This window comes from Oncorhynchus mykiss, chromosome 21 (genome assembly GCF_057628025.1).
Source record: "Oncorhynchus mykiss isolate SJ-2025 chromosome 21, ASM5762802v1, whole genome shotgun sequence".
Classification (NCBI taxonomy): domain Eukaryota; kingdom Metazoa; phylum Chordata; class Actinopteri; order Salmoniformes; family Salmonidae; genus Oncorhynchus; species Oncorhynchus mykiss.
Genome location: NC_143042.1, coordinates 32,349,421 through 32,367,523, shown reverse-complemented (window position 1 = coordinate 32,367,523; position 18,103 = coordinate 32,349,421). Strand labels below are relative to the sequence as shown.

Genomic DNA, 18,103 nt, shown 5'->3' with positions numbered 1-18,103 from the left:
TTTTAAACCAAATAATGTTATACTTTTACTCAAGTAGAACTTAACTGGGTGACTTTTACTTCTCAGGAACAGCATTTGAACGTCAAACAAATTTTTGAAATCAAAATGGGTTTTTGGGCAGAAATGCCTTCTGGAACATATGAACTTTCATGTGCCTTAATAACAAACTTATATTCCATCCATAAATACAATGGTTAAATTACGAGCCTAGTTGGTTTAGGCATGGAAAAAGACAGGAACGTTCCCACTAGCCATGATTGGCTGAGATAATGTATGGGCTGGACATGCCGGGAGATGAGCTTGGATTGCTCTGCCATATAGCACGCTTCTGTCTATAACATGTGCTGTTCAATATGTGTTGATAGTGCTTTCTACTGCGCCGTTTTTGGCAAAAGTCAAGGGGTCTGAATACTTTCCGAAGGCACTGTATATTATCTATGTCTGTGTGACCAACCAGTGTTCGAAACCCTGGTCTTCTGCATGCCACAAGACTGTGTTAGCCCGCTGAGCTAAAGCATAGGCATTAGCTCGGGGAGCTAACACAAGTCTATAGGCAGTGTTAGGGTTGGAGTCGGTCATCACGTTACTCATCAAGGTTACTCATCTACGCTCATCTGTGCTTCTACCCCTGCATTGCTTGCTCTTTGGGCTTGTAAGCCAGCTATCTTTAAAGCACTTTGTGACTACTGACGATATAAAACGTGTTATAAAATACATTTGATTGATTATTTGATTGACTGATTGATTGATCTTTCCTCACCTGACTCTCCTCTAGCTCCCTTCTCTCCGTTGTACCCAGGTCCACCTGGGATGGAGGAGCCCCTCTCTCCCTTCAGACCGGCTGCTCCAGGAGTGCCGGGACGACCCCCCTCACTATAACCTGGGGTTCCTGGTAGACCCTTGGGTCCGGCCAGTCCGTTGAGCCCATCAAGACCAGGAGATCCCGGCAGACCTTGAGAAAGAATACTATTATTGCATTATAATATCACCTAAAATAAAATGGCATACTAAAGTTATGTTAGAGCAAGCCATGTCAGTTTAAGATAAAGAACCATCTTCTCTCAGGCCAATGATGCTGTATTAGAAATGGTAATATGTGGCATGGAAAAGCTAGAGGAGACTATGGTTCAGAGTGTCTAAACAAACCTTTCTCTCCAGGTGTTCCAGGGAAGCCGGAGCGGCCAGGCGTCCCGTCTAGACCTCTTCCTCCTGGGTATCCGTTCAAACCCTTAGCGCCGGTGAAACCAGGGGTACCTGAGAAGGGGAGACCCCCAAAAAACACCCCAGGGAACATGTGTGAGCACAAATGAATGTAAAGAAAATATTAATAATGATAAGGTTTCTTTCCCTCTTTTTTTCTATATCACTTCCTGTGACATGATTAACCTGTGTGACCTTTATGACATCACTTCCGGTGACATTATCACCCCGACACTCACCCATTTGTCCGGGTATTCCTCGATCTCCCGGTGCTCCCTTCTGTCCGTTGAACCCAGGGCCGCCTGCGAAACCGTTGTCCCCGGGGGCGCCTTTAGCACCTGGGTCGCCTGAGTAACCAGGGGTTCCGGCCTCACCTTTAGCTCCGGGACCTCCGGGGTAGCCGGACGAGTCACCTCTCTCACCTGAGAACCATACAATATACAGGTAAGAACTTAACCAATATAAAACCTTTACACTGAAAAGGTACAGGAAAGAATCGCAGAGATAACAGAATACAACAGGTAAGAGAATACGGTTAAGAGAATAGCACAGATAAGAGACCAACAATTGTAAGGGACTACAGTTAAGAGAATAGCACAGGGAAGAGACCAACATAGGTACAGTAAGATGACATGAGGTTCACAGATAGGTATACAACAGGTGATGTGACCGCTACTCACCTTTGGCACCTGGCTGACCAAGGACTCCGGGGTTTCCAGGGAAACCAGGTTCGCCATCGTCACCCTACAGAACAATAATATGTCAAACTCAGTATAACATCAACTGCCAATTCTGTCTACAACATCACTGTTAAACTCTTTATATGGTGGTGTATGTGCCTACCCTAGGTCCAGGCATGCCAGGGAAGCCGATGATGCCGGGAGATCCTTTAGGCCCTGGGTAGCCTGGCCCGGCTGGGCGTCCGGGGATACCAGGAAGTCCTTGTTCTCCTTTAGCCCTGTCAGCATAACCAGGCAGCCCGGGCAAACCCTGTCGACCAGGCAGCCCTGGGAAACCCTTGTCACCTGGGGACAGGGAGGCACAAAATGGAGGATGTAGGAGCTTGTCGGTGATAAGCATTTGATCCTTAATGGCGGCTGAAGGAGCTTGTCGGTGACACACGTTTAGCACAAAATGGCTGCTGCAGGAGCTTGATGGTGGCCAGGTTGAAGATATCCAGTTTAGGACAACGTAATAATTCCAAGAGGATGCTTTTGAAAATAAACAGATTCATAGGACTAGCACCGTTGCTAAATAGCATCTCTGGTCCGATTGTTTAGAAATCTTCCTCATTTACTCAAAGAGTGATGGGATATTAGAACTCTCTTGTATTAACCTTTGTTATCTTCAGCCTCAGTTGGTGGCTCACATTTTGTAACAAAATGGCAGATGTAAGACCTTGTTGGTGACACACATTTGGCACAAAACGGATGACAATGTTGATTTGTAGCCTACCACCTACCTCTAGGTCCAGGGAAACCGGGTAGACCGTTGGCACCATTGTCGCCCATCTGTCCCTTCTCAATGTACTCAACTCTGACGGGCAGAGAGGGTGCGCCGGGTGGACCAGCGTTACCTCTGTCACCTGGAACACACACACATAGAGAGAAGCCACATCATTCAGTTTCTCTTTGAACCAAATAACACAGTTAGGGTTTGAACCAGCCGCAGAAATACATTGGTGAAACTAAACCAAAAGAAAAGTACTGTGAGACTATTCATCATGTCATATTAAAATGATATTCTACTCCCCATCCACTCCCTTCCCATCATTCCCTTAGTTCTGTCATTCCCAATCCCGTACCTTTAGGTCCTGGCCCTCCGAAATCTCCGGGCAGACCGTCTCTTCCTGAGAATCCGGGAGCTCCTTTCCCTCCGGGACCTCCAGGTCTTCCAGGGTTACCTGGCATTCCGGGGAAACCCACCAGTCCGGGGTAACCGCTCTCGCCTGTGAACAGGAAAGGGGTCATGATTAGAAAATGGCCCGTGGATCTGACTAATATCCACTTTAGATCGACGTTTCCAAGCCAAATAAACATCAATAGAGCAATAGTAGGTATGGGTCCAATTACTCTAGTCATCTCTCTAAAAATGCCAAGTGCCCGACGTGGCTCTGGTTAAAAATAGTGCACTGAACAGTGTAATTTGAGATTTGCACTATTGTGAGTGTCCACCCTACCTTGGCTTGGAAGTTAGCTATGGAGGTGTCTATGTTTGGTTATCCACCACCACCTTACCCTTTCTTCCTGGTCCCCCAGGGATGCCGTCTCTTCCCCCGGGGCCCGGTGGTCCTGGAAGACCCCTGAGTCCTGGAGAGCCATCGCCTCCTGGTTCTCCTGGTTGTCCCTTCATCCCAGCTGGGCCTGGAAAGCCTGCATCACCTCTGGCTCCCTTCACACCGGGGTAGCCTGGGCGGGGAGGGAGAGGACAGCGAGTCAGGCATAACTCTTTCCTCTGAAAAACAATAGCGAATTAAAGTAAAATAATTGTTCAAATAGGGGAGGGAGAAAGTGCTGATTTATAAACATACGACATAAAAATAACAAAATGTACCATAACTTACCTTTATTGCACTGTTAAAAACTTACCTTATTGTGACATATACTACAATCATATTCAGTATCTAAATTACATTATAAACTGGGTGGTTTAAGCCCTGAATGCTGATTGGTAGACAGCCGTTGTGTATCAGACCGCAGTTATGACATTTATTTTATAATAGCAACAAGGCACCTTGGGGGTTTGTGCTATATGGCCAATATACCACGGCTAATGGCTGTATCCAGGCTCTCCGAGTTGTGTAACGCATAATAACAGCCTAAAGTATGTGGACACCTGCTCATCGAACATCTCATTCCGAAACAATGCCCAATAATATAGAGTTGGTCCTCCCTTTGCTGCTATAAAAGCCTCCACTCTTCAGGGAAGGCTTTCCACTAGATGTTGGAACATTGCTGCGGGGACTTGCTTCCATTCAGCCACAAGAGCATTACTGAGGTCAGGCACTGATGTTGGGCAATTAGGCCTGGCTCGCATTTCTGTATGGACCTCGCTTTGTGCACGGGGGCCTTGTCATGCTGAAACAGGAAAGGGTCTTCCTCAAACTGTTGTCAAAAAGTTGGAAGCACAGAATTGTCTAGAATGTCATTGTATGCTGTAGTTGGCACTATGCATTGGGGCAGGTAGCATTCTCCAGGCAACCACCAAAACCAGATTTGTCCGTCGAACTGCCAGATGGTGAAGGGTGATTCATCACTCCAGAGAATGCGTTGCCAATAGGTTTCCAATGGTCCAATTACACCACTCCAGCCGTTGCTTCCAGTGGCAGTTTGGAACTCTGTATTAAGTATTGCGACCGAGGACAGACGATTTGTACGAGCTACGCGCTTCAGCACTGAGCGGTCACATTCTGTGAGCTTGTGTGGCCTACCACTTCGCGGCTGAGCCGTTGTTGCTCCTAGACGTTTCCACTTCACAATAACAGCATTTACAGTTGGCCGGGGCAGCTCTAGCAGGACAGACATTTTACGAACTTACTTGCTGGAAAGGTGGCATCCTATGACAGTGCCACGTTGAAAGTCTCTGAGCTCTTCAGTAAGGCCAACCTACTGCCAATATTTGTCTATGGAGATTGCATGGCTGTGTGCTCAATTTTATACACCTGTCACCATGGGTGTTGCAGAAATAGCCGAATCCACTAACTTAGGGGTGTCCACATACTTTTCTATACAGTACCAGTCAAAAGTTTGGACACCTACACCTACTCATCACCTAGTCAAGGGTTTTTATTTATTTTTACTATTTTCTACATTATAGAATAATAGTGAATACATCACAACGATGAAATAACACATATGGAATCATATAGTAACCAAAAAAGTTTAAAACAAATCAAAATATATTTTATATTTGAGATTCTTCAAAGTAGCCACCCTTTGCCTTGATGACAGCTTTGCACACTCTTGGCATTCTCTCAACCAGCTTCATGAGAAATACTTTTCCAACAGTCTTGAAGGAGTTCCCATATATGCTGAGCACTTGTTGACTGCTTCACTCTGTCGTCCAACTCATCCCAAACCATCTAAGTTGGGTTGAGGTCGTATGATTGTGGGTGATCCGGGGGAAAAAATAAACACCCTTTGCCTTGATGACAGCTTTTTGCACTCTTGGCATTTTCTCAACCAGCTGGAATGCATTTTCAGTTAACAGTTAACAATGCCAATCAGTTGTGTTGTAACAAGGTAGGGGGGGTGTACAGAAAATAGCCCTATTTGGTAAAAGAGCAAGTTCATATTATTCAAGAACAAATAACAAATATTCAAGAAAGAATAAGCAAAGACAAACGACAGTCCATCATTACTTCAAGACATGAAGGTCAGTCAATACGGACAATTTCAAGAACTTTGAGAGTTTCTTCAAGTGCAGTCGCAAAGATCATCAAGCACTATGATGGGGCGGCAGGGTAGCCTAGTGGTTAGAGCATTGGACTAGTAACCGGAAGGTTGCAAGTTCAAATCCCCTGAACAGGCAGTTAACCTAGGCTGTTATTGAAAATAAGAATTTGTTCTTAACTGACTTGCCTAGTTAAATAAAGGTAAAAAATAAATAAATAAAAACTGGCTCTCATGAGGACCGCCACGGGAAAGGAAGACCCAGACTTACCTCTGCTGCAGAGGATAAGTTCATTAGAGTTACAATATTTATTTTTTACCTTTTTTTTACCAGCTTCAGAAATTGCAGCCCAAATAAATGCTTCACAGAGTTCAAGTAACAGACATCTCAACATCAACTGTTCAGAGGAGACTGCGTGAATCAGGCCATCATGGTCAAATTGCTGCAAAAGAAAACACTACTAAAGGACACCAATAATGACAAGAGACTTGCTTGGGCCAAGAAACACGAGCAATGGACATTAGACTGGTGGAAATCTGTCCTTTGGTCTGATGGGTCCAAATTTGACATTTTTGGTTCCAACCGCCGTGTCTTTGTGAGACGCAGAGTTGGTGAATGGATGAACTCTGCATGTGTGTTTCCCACCGTAAAGCATGGAGGACGAGGTGTTATGGTGTGGGCGTGCTTTACTGGTGACACTGTCTGTGATTTATTTATAATTCAAGGCACACATAACCAGCATTGCTACCACAGCATTCTGCAGCGATACGCCATCCCATCTGGTTTGGGCTTAGTGGGACTATCATTTGTTTTTCAACAGGACAATGACCCAACACATCTCCAGGCTGTGTAAGGGATATTTGACCGAGAGGAGAGTGATGGAGTGCTGCATCAGATGACCTGGCCTCCACAATCACCCGACCTCAATCAAATTGAGATGGTTTGGGATTTGTTGAACCGCAGAGTGAAGGAAAAGCAGCGAACATGTGCTCAGCATATGTGGGAACTCCTTCAAGACTGTTGGAAAAGCATTCCAGGTGAAGCTGGTTGAGAGAATGCCAAGAGTGTGAAAACCTGTCATCATGGCAAAGGGTGGCTATTTGAAGAAAGTCAAATATAAAATATGTTTTGATTTGTTTAACACTTTTTTGGTTACTACATGATTCCATATGTGCTATCTCATAGTTTTGATGTCTTCACTATTATTCTACAATGTAGAAAATAGTAAAAATAAAGAAAATCATTAAATGAGTGTGTCCAAACCTTTGACTGGTACTGTATACAGTGTATTTTGGCCATATACCACACCCCCTCGGGCTTTATTGCTTAATTATTGTAGTTCAGAATGCAAACAAGTCACGCGAACAAGAATGTAAATACATGTTCAGTTACACTGTTTCATGACATAGTTTAAGCTGCAATTGCACTTAAATTGAGAGAAAGTATGGAATATGAGATTGATAAATGTAAATGATTCCTGCTGGTTTACATTCCAGAGTACAATTAGATAGCTCAAACACATGACAAATACCCTTTTGGAAGCCTTCTATGGTTTCAGTCTTCTATATGTTTCTAGAACAGGCTTTTAGGTTCGTAGGTTGAGGTGAGTCGGTTGGATGGTTATGAGGGTAAGGGTTCACACAAGCCTATCAATGTTACAGCGACACACACAAATGTTTAGTTAGGGTTGCAAAATTCTGGTAAAATTCCCAGGATTTACAGAAATCCTTGTTGGAAGATCCATGGAATCAGGGGGGAATACGAAGGAAATCCGGGAATCTTCTAACCAGGATTTTTGGAAAACCTGAGAATTTTGGGAAAGTTTCTGGAAATTGGCAATCCTAGGTTTAGTAGAGATCCAACATGAAGATTGCACCTAGAAGATTAGTGCTACCTGAAAAAATACTATGAAGTTCATCAACTTTCCATCTCTTTCTTTGGACTCAAATGCTTAAGGTTTAGAACAGTTCTTAGTTCTAGAAGCCAGTTGTTCTAAAATGGAGAATTCCAAATCGCATGGAGCAGTTAGAGTTGATAAGATGGGCGGAGGAGGCAAGCGTTAGAGCGACTGGTCTAAGACGGAGCGGGGGGGGGGGGGGGGGGGATGAAGGGACGCAGGGAAGGGAGTAGCTCACCTTGACAGCCTAGGGAGAGACCCATCACCAAGAAGAGAGGGATGGAGTGATGATAATGATGGATGTAGGTGCAGGAAGAGAGGAGGAAGGGGGAGAAGGACGAGGAGATGGAAAAGACAGAGAGATGTGAGAGGAAACGCTTTTGGGGATGGAGATCACAAACAGGCAACCAGTGGGAACGGACTGAAGGATCAAATAAAAATAGAGAGAACATGTCAATAAAGGAGAGGAGTGGTGGGGAGCATTCACAATCAACACACAGGCATGGAGGAAAGAGTCTCTGTCTGTTCGCGCTGTGGGCTAAAACGACTAGGAGATGCCTGGGATCTGGAATGAATTGATTCAATGGATTAATGACAACATTCCCAAACATATCCAAAATTCCGGAAATCCTACGACATTCCCCTTGTTTTCCCGATTCTCACCTGGAGGTCCGGTTAATCCTCTGCTTCCGGCTGGTCCGGCAGGACCGGGAAATCCACCCGGTCTGCCCTCTCCGGGAAGTCCAGGAAGACCTGGAGTTCCGGGGTAGCCTTCTGTACCACGCTCACCCTTAGCGCCGGAAACACCGGACCGCCCGTCAAAACCTGGGAGAATACATGACACAGGGTAAAATACAGCAGGACACACAGCAACATACAGTACAGATACACAGAGCCACATAGAAACATACATCCCCGCTGAATAAAAGCATCCATGTGGGCATTATAAAGGCCTTATGAGGGCTTCATTGAACCTTTGAAGTTGTAGGTGTTCCCCATTTTCATATCGAGACAGACAGAAAGTTTGATCAATGGATAGATACATAGCTTACTTTACTGATCCCCAAAGGGTAATTGATCAGATTATTAGTTCATTATCATGCTGAGACCCACCTGGTCCTCCAGGTAGTCCCGATACTCCTCGCTCTCCCTTGTCTCCTGGTCCTCCGGGAAACCCAGGTGATCCAGGGAGACCTGTTGAGGCCCCCAGAACCTCCCCCGGCTGCCCCTTTTCCCCCGGCCTCCCCAGGAACCCGTTTTTCCCTGGGGCCCCTGGACGGCCCTCGCCTGGGATACCTGGGACGCCCGCATCTCCTCTGGGGCCAGGGAAACCTGGGGGAGGGGGATAAAGTTGGTTCAATTCAATATATCATTATTTTCACTATTACTGTATGTACAGTATGCCATTTAGCAGACACTAAAGGTAATTTGTGTGGGCAGCAAACAAACGAGTGAGTAGAAGTAATTGAAAAACTCAGTCAACTTCATTCATTAAATATTTATGGTCACTAATTGGCAGCAATGGACCACAGATGTCAGTGGTCACTAGAACAGAGAAGAGTGGTGATATTGTCAAGGCTAATTAACATGAGCTCATGGGAACAAGAACATTAGACTATGAAGTCATATCTTATAAATATCAACAATGAACGATAGATATCAAGTTTTAATCAGATTAGTGGTGACTAGATGGTCATGCTTGAAAAGAGAAGAGTGGAGATATTGTTGAAGCTAACGGGTATGACATGAGCTGTGTTAGTCACCTTGTGGTCCAGGCTGACCTCCGAAGCCAGGGTCTCCCCTCTCTCCCTTCCCTCCATCAAAGCCGGGCCGACCGGGACCCCCTGGGAAACCTGGCTCGCCCTTGGGACCTACACACACACACACACACACACACAACTTCCGTGTAAAAAAAAAAAAATCACGAAACAGGAAGTGTTGCCATGGTGATGATGTCTATATGTTACCTGTTCTTCCAGGTATTCCTGGGTAGCCGGGTTCTCCGTCCTCGCCAGGTAGACGACAAGGGACCGTCAACCCTAGTAACAGCCAGTCAGATCAAGGTTAGCACGCACGCACGCACACACACACACACACACACACACAGGGCTGGAGTAACTGATACAATGCCATTATAATATTAAAGTACACACAGTCTAGCTTATACATACATATTGGCCATCACTGTAGCACGTTATTATTATTTGTATGCTTGTTTATGGATATGCATTTATGTGATTACGACTACGTTCGATTATGGTGAGGATTTTAATGTCAATCTGTTGATTAAAAGTAGTTAGTAATTGATTAAGACAATACTATAGGTATGGACAGTAAAAAGTGATCCACAGCTAGTAAGTACATTTATTTTATTTTGGTATTATTTCAATTAAAAAAACTACACTAATGTAAGTCTCATTGGCTACCCTCCCATCGCCTTCCCCCCTCCCTATTGGTTAAGCACTTAGCAGAGGCGGAGCTTAACACATGCACCAGGGTTCAGCAGCTCTGATTGGAGGAGAAGGAGTGAAGTAATGCACTGCTACATGCCAATGGCCACCGAAAGCTCCCAACCATTTTCTGACAGAGGAAGAGAGTTGTACTGTAGCTCGGAACTTAGCTCTGGTCCAGGGCGATACACGCGGCTTGCTGTTGCTGAGCCAGCCAGCCTCACGTAATGCCCTGGACCAGAGCTACTTAGAACTCAAACCTGGGAAGAATGTTCCTCATCAAGTGTCAATCATCAACTGATTCAAGCCCAATGGAATCCCAATCATACGGGGAAACAAGGAGCCTCCATTGGTGACAGCATGAACAAATGATTGACATGTTGAGTAAATTACAATTCTGTCCATTGAAGAGTTCAGTTGCTCCTTTCTCTACCATTACATGCTTTGAATGAGCACATGGGGTGTTTCATCCAACCAATAGCCACAGAATGATCTAGTATCTCCTGAGCCACAGGTACACAGTACGTGGACAACCGTCTGCCATCCATTTTGGCACCAAAACGTTCCATAACAATGACCTGGAACTCCCGGTGCCGAAATGGCTGCCATTGGAACTCTGAATCTGAAACAGAGAGGGCCTTAAAGACTATATCTAGGGCTCTGGGGTTCTTTGTCAAGGGCCGTTCTCTTTAACTTCTCACCTCCCTCTGCGTCATTAACCCCCTCCTGCCCACAGCTGTCACCTGGTCAGACAAACATGCACAGGGTCAGAGTGATGGAAGGATGGAGATGCAGGGATGAATGGAGAGAGAGAGAGAGAGAGAGAGAGAGAGAGAGAAAGAGAGAGAGAGCGAGAGAGAGAGCGAGCGAGAGAGAGAGAGAGAGAAAATATAAAGTGTGAGTCAGAGAGAGAGAGAGCGATAGAGAGAGGGGGAAGAGAGAGAGAGAGTGGAAGAGAGAGGAAAGAGGGAGAGTGGAAGAGAGATAGGTAGAGAGAGAGGGAGAGTGGAAGAGAGAGAGTGGAAGAGAGAGCGAGGAAGAGAGAGAGAGAGATGTACTAGTGGAAGAGAGAGGGAGAGAGAGGGAGAGAGAGGAAGAGAGAGAGCGCGGGGAGGGGGGGGGGGGATACAGGGAGGACAGGACGGCAGAGGACAAGCCAATCAAGGTCATTCAGGTAATTTGCATACAGTCACGCAAATCAATGCATAAGCCAGTTAAAAATCATTCAAACAAACAAACAGCAAATCAGAGGGCAGAGACTAAGCATTCAGTTCAGGCATAAGCAAAGTAAAAATCATTCTGAGATGGTTGGTCAAGGTTATTCTCTTTCAGAAGAGGAGAAAGAGAGGGAGAGAGTGGCAAATATGAACAAAATGATAAAGATATCTGAATAGCTTAGTCGGCAAAAAAAAAAAAGGGTCACATCATGTGTTTCGCCCTCTTTTGTTTTGTAACCTTTCCTCATTCTCTCTCTTCAAAAAAGAATAACGTATCGTATTAAAAAAGATCATTGAATCCGTCTCAGCATTAGCATTGTTGTATCAGAAAACGTAGGCAACAGTCACACGCACGTTCATTCGTATGAGTGGCAAAATGCTGTTGGGTTTTGTGTCATTCAATCTCAGAGAAGCCGTAGCTAGCTAGCCTCATGTCTATTGCAATTAAAACATCTTTCATTACAAGTAAGGTGTCCATCTTAGGACAGCCTCAGTGTCATCAGGAGTTGTCAGTCTCCTGTATACTTACTGTAAATTATCATTATGTTAACATCCATGAACTTGTATTCATTCTTTTTAAAACATCCATTTCTTTCTCCTCTGAGATTGAAAAATCACAGTTCAGTAGTAGCCGTTATTGCGCAATCACAGCAAAGGAATTATTGTTTGTCTGTGTGAATTGATAAAGCAGCTATACTCCTAGACAAAAAAGTGCTTCTGCCCCCATAGGTTAACCCTTTGAAGAACCCTTTTTTGGTTTTTGGGTTCCATGTAGAACCCTCTGTGAAAAGGGTCCTACATGGAACCCAAAAGGGTTCTATGTGGAACCAAAAAGGGTTCTCCCAGGAACAAAAAAAAGAGTTATAGTACGGGGACAGCCGAAGAACCCTTTTGGAACCCTTTTTTCTAACAGTGTACTGTAGCTAAAGGCTGAGGTAGGTTGGCTAGAGAAGATATAAGCGATTAATGATGGGCCTTTAATTGACCAATCAACTGCCTGCAAGGGAATGAATGACGAGAGGAAAACCTTGACGACATAGCAAGCTGCATTGGCTGCTTTAGCAACAACCTTACTACTGCTCTTGTATTGTTCTGTATGCCCCAATCGTACGTATTTTCTTCGGTGTGTCTGTAGCTACTGAAGGGCTGTGGTACTTAGGATGCATTGAGACGAGCAGCCCAATTCTGATATTTTGACCAATCACATCTGATCTTTTCACGTCAAAATCTTTTTCAGACCTGATCTGATTAGTTAAGATCAGAATTGGGCTCCCTGTCTAAACGCAGCCTTAGTTACTGAAATACTTTGTGTTGTTCGCACAATGGGAAGCAAGTGGGATTCTCAAAGTTGTTCTTTTAGACAGTTTGCCTGTTCTACGTGTAGTCTTCCTGTGGAGAGGATAGGATACACACTTTATATATACACTTTCACATTACTCTCTCTCTCTCTCCACGGCCTCCTTGTTGTGTGGCACATACCTGGCGGGCCAGGTAAACCAGGTTGCCCTGGTAACCCGGTGAAGCCCGGGTCGCCTGGCAACCCGCGGGTACCGATGGTACCCTGGTAGCCAATCCCATTCTCTCCTGGTTCACCCGCGCGACCTTTGGCCCCCGAGAACCCTGGGAAACCTCTCTCTCCGACGGTTCCGTAGCCATCGACATCAGCCTGGGGAGTGGAGAGGAACAGTTCTATTACAATACACAGGACATGGCGTGTGTGGGTGTGTATCTATAAAGGTGTGTAAATGTGTGTGCCTGGGTACAGTACGTGCGCGAGTGTATCTGTGTGTGTATCTATTAGTGTGTGTACATGTGTGTGTACATGTGACTCACAGGAGGCCCAGGCTGTCCAGGGAACCCAGGCAGTCCATCTCTCCCGGGTCGGCCCATGTCTCCAGGGGGGCCCTGAGGACCCAGGGCCCCCAGTTCACCCTTGATCCCCCGGCTGAACGACGGGTAGAAGGAGGCCCCCTTCTCTCCTTTACGCCCAAAGAAACCCCTCTCACCCGCACGACCCTGAGGGGAGAAGAAGAGGTGCTACCATCACATTCTGTAGTTTGTCGTCATACCTCAGATTTGTGAAGCAGACCTAGTAATGCATGTACACTTTTAATATTTGTACATTGAAACAAGGAGTGAGTAGACATAAGCTGCTTCATTTTTAGAGTAAACGTACGTTTTAGCAGCATTATACTTTTACATATTCGGAGAAAATACCCCAAAACACAAGTAAGCTTCAAACAGTCAAATCCTGATCACTTACAGGTGTTCCTGGTTGTCCTCCGAAACCGGGTATGCCAGGGTCTCCGCTCTCGCCTTTACGTCCGAACCCCCCAGGTCTTCCATCAGACCCAGGAGCACCCGGTGGCCCCACCCCACCCGAGGTGCCTTCTCCCAGGCAGTTACAGTCACCCAGCTCCCCTGGACCACAGAGGAAGATGGAAGTAAGGTAAGGAGACAGATTAAGATACATTAAAGCTTTACTGTCCCAGCTGTATAATAACCCAACACACTTGAGAGGTGTTGGGAAAGAACTGGGTACGATTGTTATAGTGTAAAATGAATGTACAGATGTACGATGTGTTTTTTTATTTGATTTGATTTAACTTTTAATTATTCAGGGGAGCCCAATCACAACGGAGCCCTGAAAACAAACAACCCACAACATGATAATTCAATTCATCAATAAAGCAGCACAAATAAACTACAGGATTACCTCAGATACACACTACATCTCAACAACACAAATAAACTACAGGATTACCTCAGATACACACTACATCTCAACAACACAAATAAACTACAGGATTACCTCAGATACACACTATATCTCAACAACACAAATAAACCACAGGCTTACCTCAGATACACACTACATCTCAACAACACAAATAAACTACAGGATTACCTCAGATACACACTACATCTCAACAGCACAAATAAACTACAGGCTTACCTCAGATACACACTACATCTCAACAGCACAAATTAACTACAGGATTACCATAGATACACACTACATCTCAACAACACAAATAAACTACAGGGTTACCTCAGATACACACTACATCTCAACAACACAAATAAACTACAGGGTTACCTCAGATACACACTACATCTCAACAACACACATAAACTACAGGATTACCTCAGATACACACTACATCTCAACAGCACAAATAAACTACAGGCTTACCTCAGATACACACTACATCTCAACAACACAAATAAACTACAGGATTACCTCAGATACACACTACATCTCAACAACACAAATAAACTACAGGATTACCTCAGATTCACACTACATCTCAACAACACAAATAAACTACAGGATTACCTCAGATACACACTACATCTCAACAGCACAAATAAACTACAGGATTACCTCAGATACACACTACATCTCAACAACACAAATAAACTACAGGCTTACCTCAGATACACACTACATCTCAACAACACAAATAAACTACAGGGTTACCTCAGATACACACTACATCTCAACAACACAAATAAACTACAGGCTTACCTCAGATACACACTACATCTCAACAACACAAATAAACTACAGGATTACCTCAGATACACACTACATCTCAACAACACAAATAAACTACAGGGTTACCTCAGATACACACTACATCTCAACAACACAAATAAACTACAGGATTACCTCAGATACACACTACATCTCAACAGCACAAATAAACTACAGGCTTACCTCAGATACACACTACATCTCAACAGCACAAATTAACTACAGGATTACCATAGATACACACTACATCTCAACAACACAAATAAACTACAGGGTTACCTCAGATACACACTACATCTCAACAACACAAATAAACTACAGGGTTACCTCAGATACACACTACATCTCAACAACACACATAAACTACAGGATTACCTCAGATACACACTACATCTCAACAGCACAAATAAACTACAGGCTTACCTCAGATACACACTACATCTCAACAACACAAATAAACTACAGGATTACCTCAGATACACACTACATCTCAACAACACAAATAAACTACAGGATTACCTCAGATTCACACTACATCTCAACAACACAAATAAACTACAGGATTACCTCAGATACACACTACATCTCAACAGCACAAATAAACTACAGGATTACCTCAGATACACACTACATCTCAACAACACAAATAAACTACAGGTTTACCTCAGATACACACTACATCTCAACAACACAAATAAACTACAGGTTTACCTCAGATACACACTACATCTCAACAACACAAATAAACTACAGGCTTACCTCAGATACACACTACATCTCAACAACACAAATAAACTACAGGATTACCTCAGATACACACTACATCTCAACAACACAAATAAACTACAGGGTTACCTCAGATACACACTACATCTCAACAACACAAATAAACTACAGGATTACCTCAGATACACACTACATCTCAACAACACAAATAAACTACAGGATTACCTCAGATACACACTACATCTCAACAACACAAATAAACTACAGGCTTACCTCAGATACACACTACATCTCAACAACACAAATAAACTACAGGATTACCTCAGATACACACTACATCTCAACAACACAAATAAACTACAGGATTACCTCAGATACACACTACATCTCAACAACACAAATAAACTACAGGATTACCTCAGATACACACTACATCTCAACAACACAAATAAACTACAGGATTACCTCAGATGCACACTACATCTCAACAACACAAATAAACTACAGGATTACCTCAGATGCACACTACATCTCAACAACACAAATAAACTACAGGATTACCTCAGATGCACACTACATCTCAACAACACAAATAAACTACAGGATTACCTCAGATACACACTACATTTCAACAGCACAAATAAACTACAGGATTACCATAGATACACACTACATCTCAACAACACAAATAAACTACAGGATTACCTCAGATACACACTACATCTCAACAGCACAAATAAACTACAGGCTTACCTCAGATACACACTACATCTCAACAACACAAATAAACTACAGGGTTACCTCAGATACACACTACATGTCAACAACACAAATAAACTACAGGATTACCCCAGATGCACACTACATCTCAACAGCACAAATAAACTACAGGATTACCTCAGATACACACTACATCTCAACAACACAAATAAACTACAGGATTACCTCAGATACACACTACATCTCAACAGCACAAATAAACTACAGGCTTACCTCAGATACACACTACATCTCAACAACACAAATAAACTACAGGGTTACCCCAGATACACACGACATGTCAACAACACAAATAAACTACAGGATTACCCCAGATGCACACTACATCTCAACAGCACAAATAAACTACAGGATTACCTCAGATACACACTACATCTCAACAACACAAATAAACTACAGGATTACCTCAGATGCACACTACATCTCAACAACACAAATAAACTACAGGATTACCTCAGATACACACTACATTTCAACAGCACAAATAAACTACAGGATTACCATAGATACACACTACATCTCAACAACACAAATAAACTTCATTATTACCTCAGATACACACTACATCTCAACAACACAAATAAACTACATTATTACCTCAGATACACACTACATCTCAACAACACAAATAAACTTCATTATTACCTCAGATACACACTACATCTCAACAACACAAATAAACTACAGGATTACCCCAGATACACACTACATCTCAACAACACAAATAAACTACAGGATTACCTCAGATACACACTACATCTCAACAACACAAATAAACTACAGGATTACCTCAGATGCACACTACATCTCAACAACACAAATAAACTACAGGATTACCCCAGATACACACTACATCTCAACAGCACAATTAAACTACAGGATTACCTCAGATGCACACTACATCTCAACAACACAAATAAACTACAGGATTACCTCAGATGCACACTACATCTCAACAACACAAATAAACTACAGGATTACCTCAGATACACACTACATCTCAACAACACAAATAAACTACAGGATTACCTTAGATGCACACTACATCTCAACAACACAAATAAACTACAGGATTACCATAGATACACACTACATCTCAACAACACAAATAAACTACAGGATTACCTCAGATACACACTACATCTCAACAACACAAATAAACTACAGGATTACCTCAGATGCACACTACATCTCAACAACACAAATAAACTACAGGATTACCTCAGATACACTCTACATCTCAACAACACAAATAAACTTTATTATTACCTCAGATACACACTACATCTCAACAACACAAATAAACCACCACAATCATCCAAAACACCTGCAAGCCTCAGTGAATTCAGCCCTCATTCAGCCCTCATCAACTACCCTATTGGCACCAGGGATTCCAGATTTAATGACGTTTGTAAATGATTTCAAAACATGCAGAGACACAAGGGACCTCAAGATTTATCCAACCCTGTGAGCGGATTTGGTGCCCCATATTTTTGTTGTTGTTACTTTAACAGAGAATTGAGATATGTTGGAAGTTAATGTAGAAGAGCTGAGTAGACAAAAAGGGAGAAGTGAAGTGATGTACAGGAATTAAGAACGGTTCAGCCAACCTTCTGATGAAGGAGGCAGGGGTGAATATTAAACCTGTCACCTGTGATAAAGTGAAGTGCGTTATGGTACAGTGCATCTTGGGGTTTTAAAATAGTTGCTGCTACATTCTAGTAAATGGTGTCATCATAATCAAAAACCTGGCAGGAAGGTGCCTGTACAACTTGCTGTAGAACTTGCTTCCTGCGGTTTAGGGAGAGGCATGATCTATTTATTTGATTGCTCATTTTTTTTACCCCCCAAAAAATGTTGTGATATTTTTTTGGGTGGGCGGAGGGGTACATTATCCATT

General features: G+C 43.4%; 1 protein-coding gene across 9 annotated transcripts in view; it reads right to left on the bottom strand.

Annotated features, from left to right (window-relative positions):
• col4a6 (collagen, type IV, alpha 6) overlaps positions 1-18,103 on the bottom strand; it is a 165,273-nt gene that overhangs the window by 12,725 nt on the left and 134,445 nt on the right. For 5 of the 9 annotated variants that reach the window (XM_090214424.1, XM_090214429.1, XM_090214423.1 and 2 more), the window contains 15 exons: positions 13,420-13,577; positions 12,990-13,172; positions 12,636-12,822; positions 9,457-9,528; positions 9,253-9,360; positions 8,603-8,821; positions 8,153-8,314; positions 3,438-3,608; positions 3,005-3,148; positions 2,663-2,785; positions 2,044-2,225; positions 1,881-1,944; positions 1,440-1,622; positions 1,147-1,254; positions 761-952 (listed from right to left, as the gene is read on the bottom strand). In XM_090214424.1, coding sequence (XP_090070550.1) covers positions 761-952; positions 1,147-1,254; positions 1,440-1,622; positions 1,881-1,944; positions 2,044-2,225; positions 2,663-2,785; positions 3,005-3,148; positions 3,438-3,608; positions 8,153-8,314; positions 8,603-8,821; positions 9,253-9,360; positions 9,457-9,528; positions 12,636-12,822; positions 12,990-13,172; positions 13,420-13,577 — 2,256 coding nt within the window. Of the gene's footprint in view, positions 1-760; positions 953-1,146; positions 1,255-1,439; positions 1,623-1,880; positions 1,945-2,043; positions 2,226-2,662; positions 2,786-3,004; positions 3,149-3,437; positions 3,609-8,152; positions 8,315-8,602; positions 8,822-9,252; positions 9,361-9,456; positions 9,529-10,640; positions 10,683-12,635; positions 12,823-12,989; positions 13,173-13,419; positions 13,578-18,103 lie in introns of all 9 variants that reach the window. The other 4 variants (XM_090214422.1, XM_090214427.1, XM_036957760.2 and 1 more) reach the window with 1 other exon arrangement.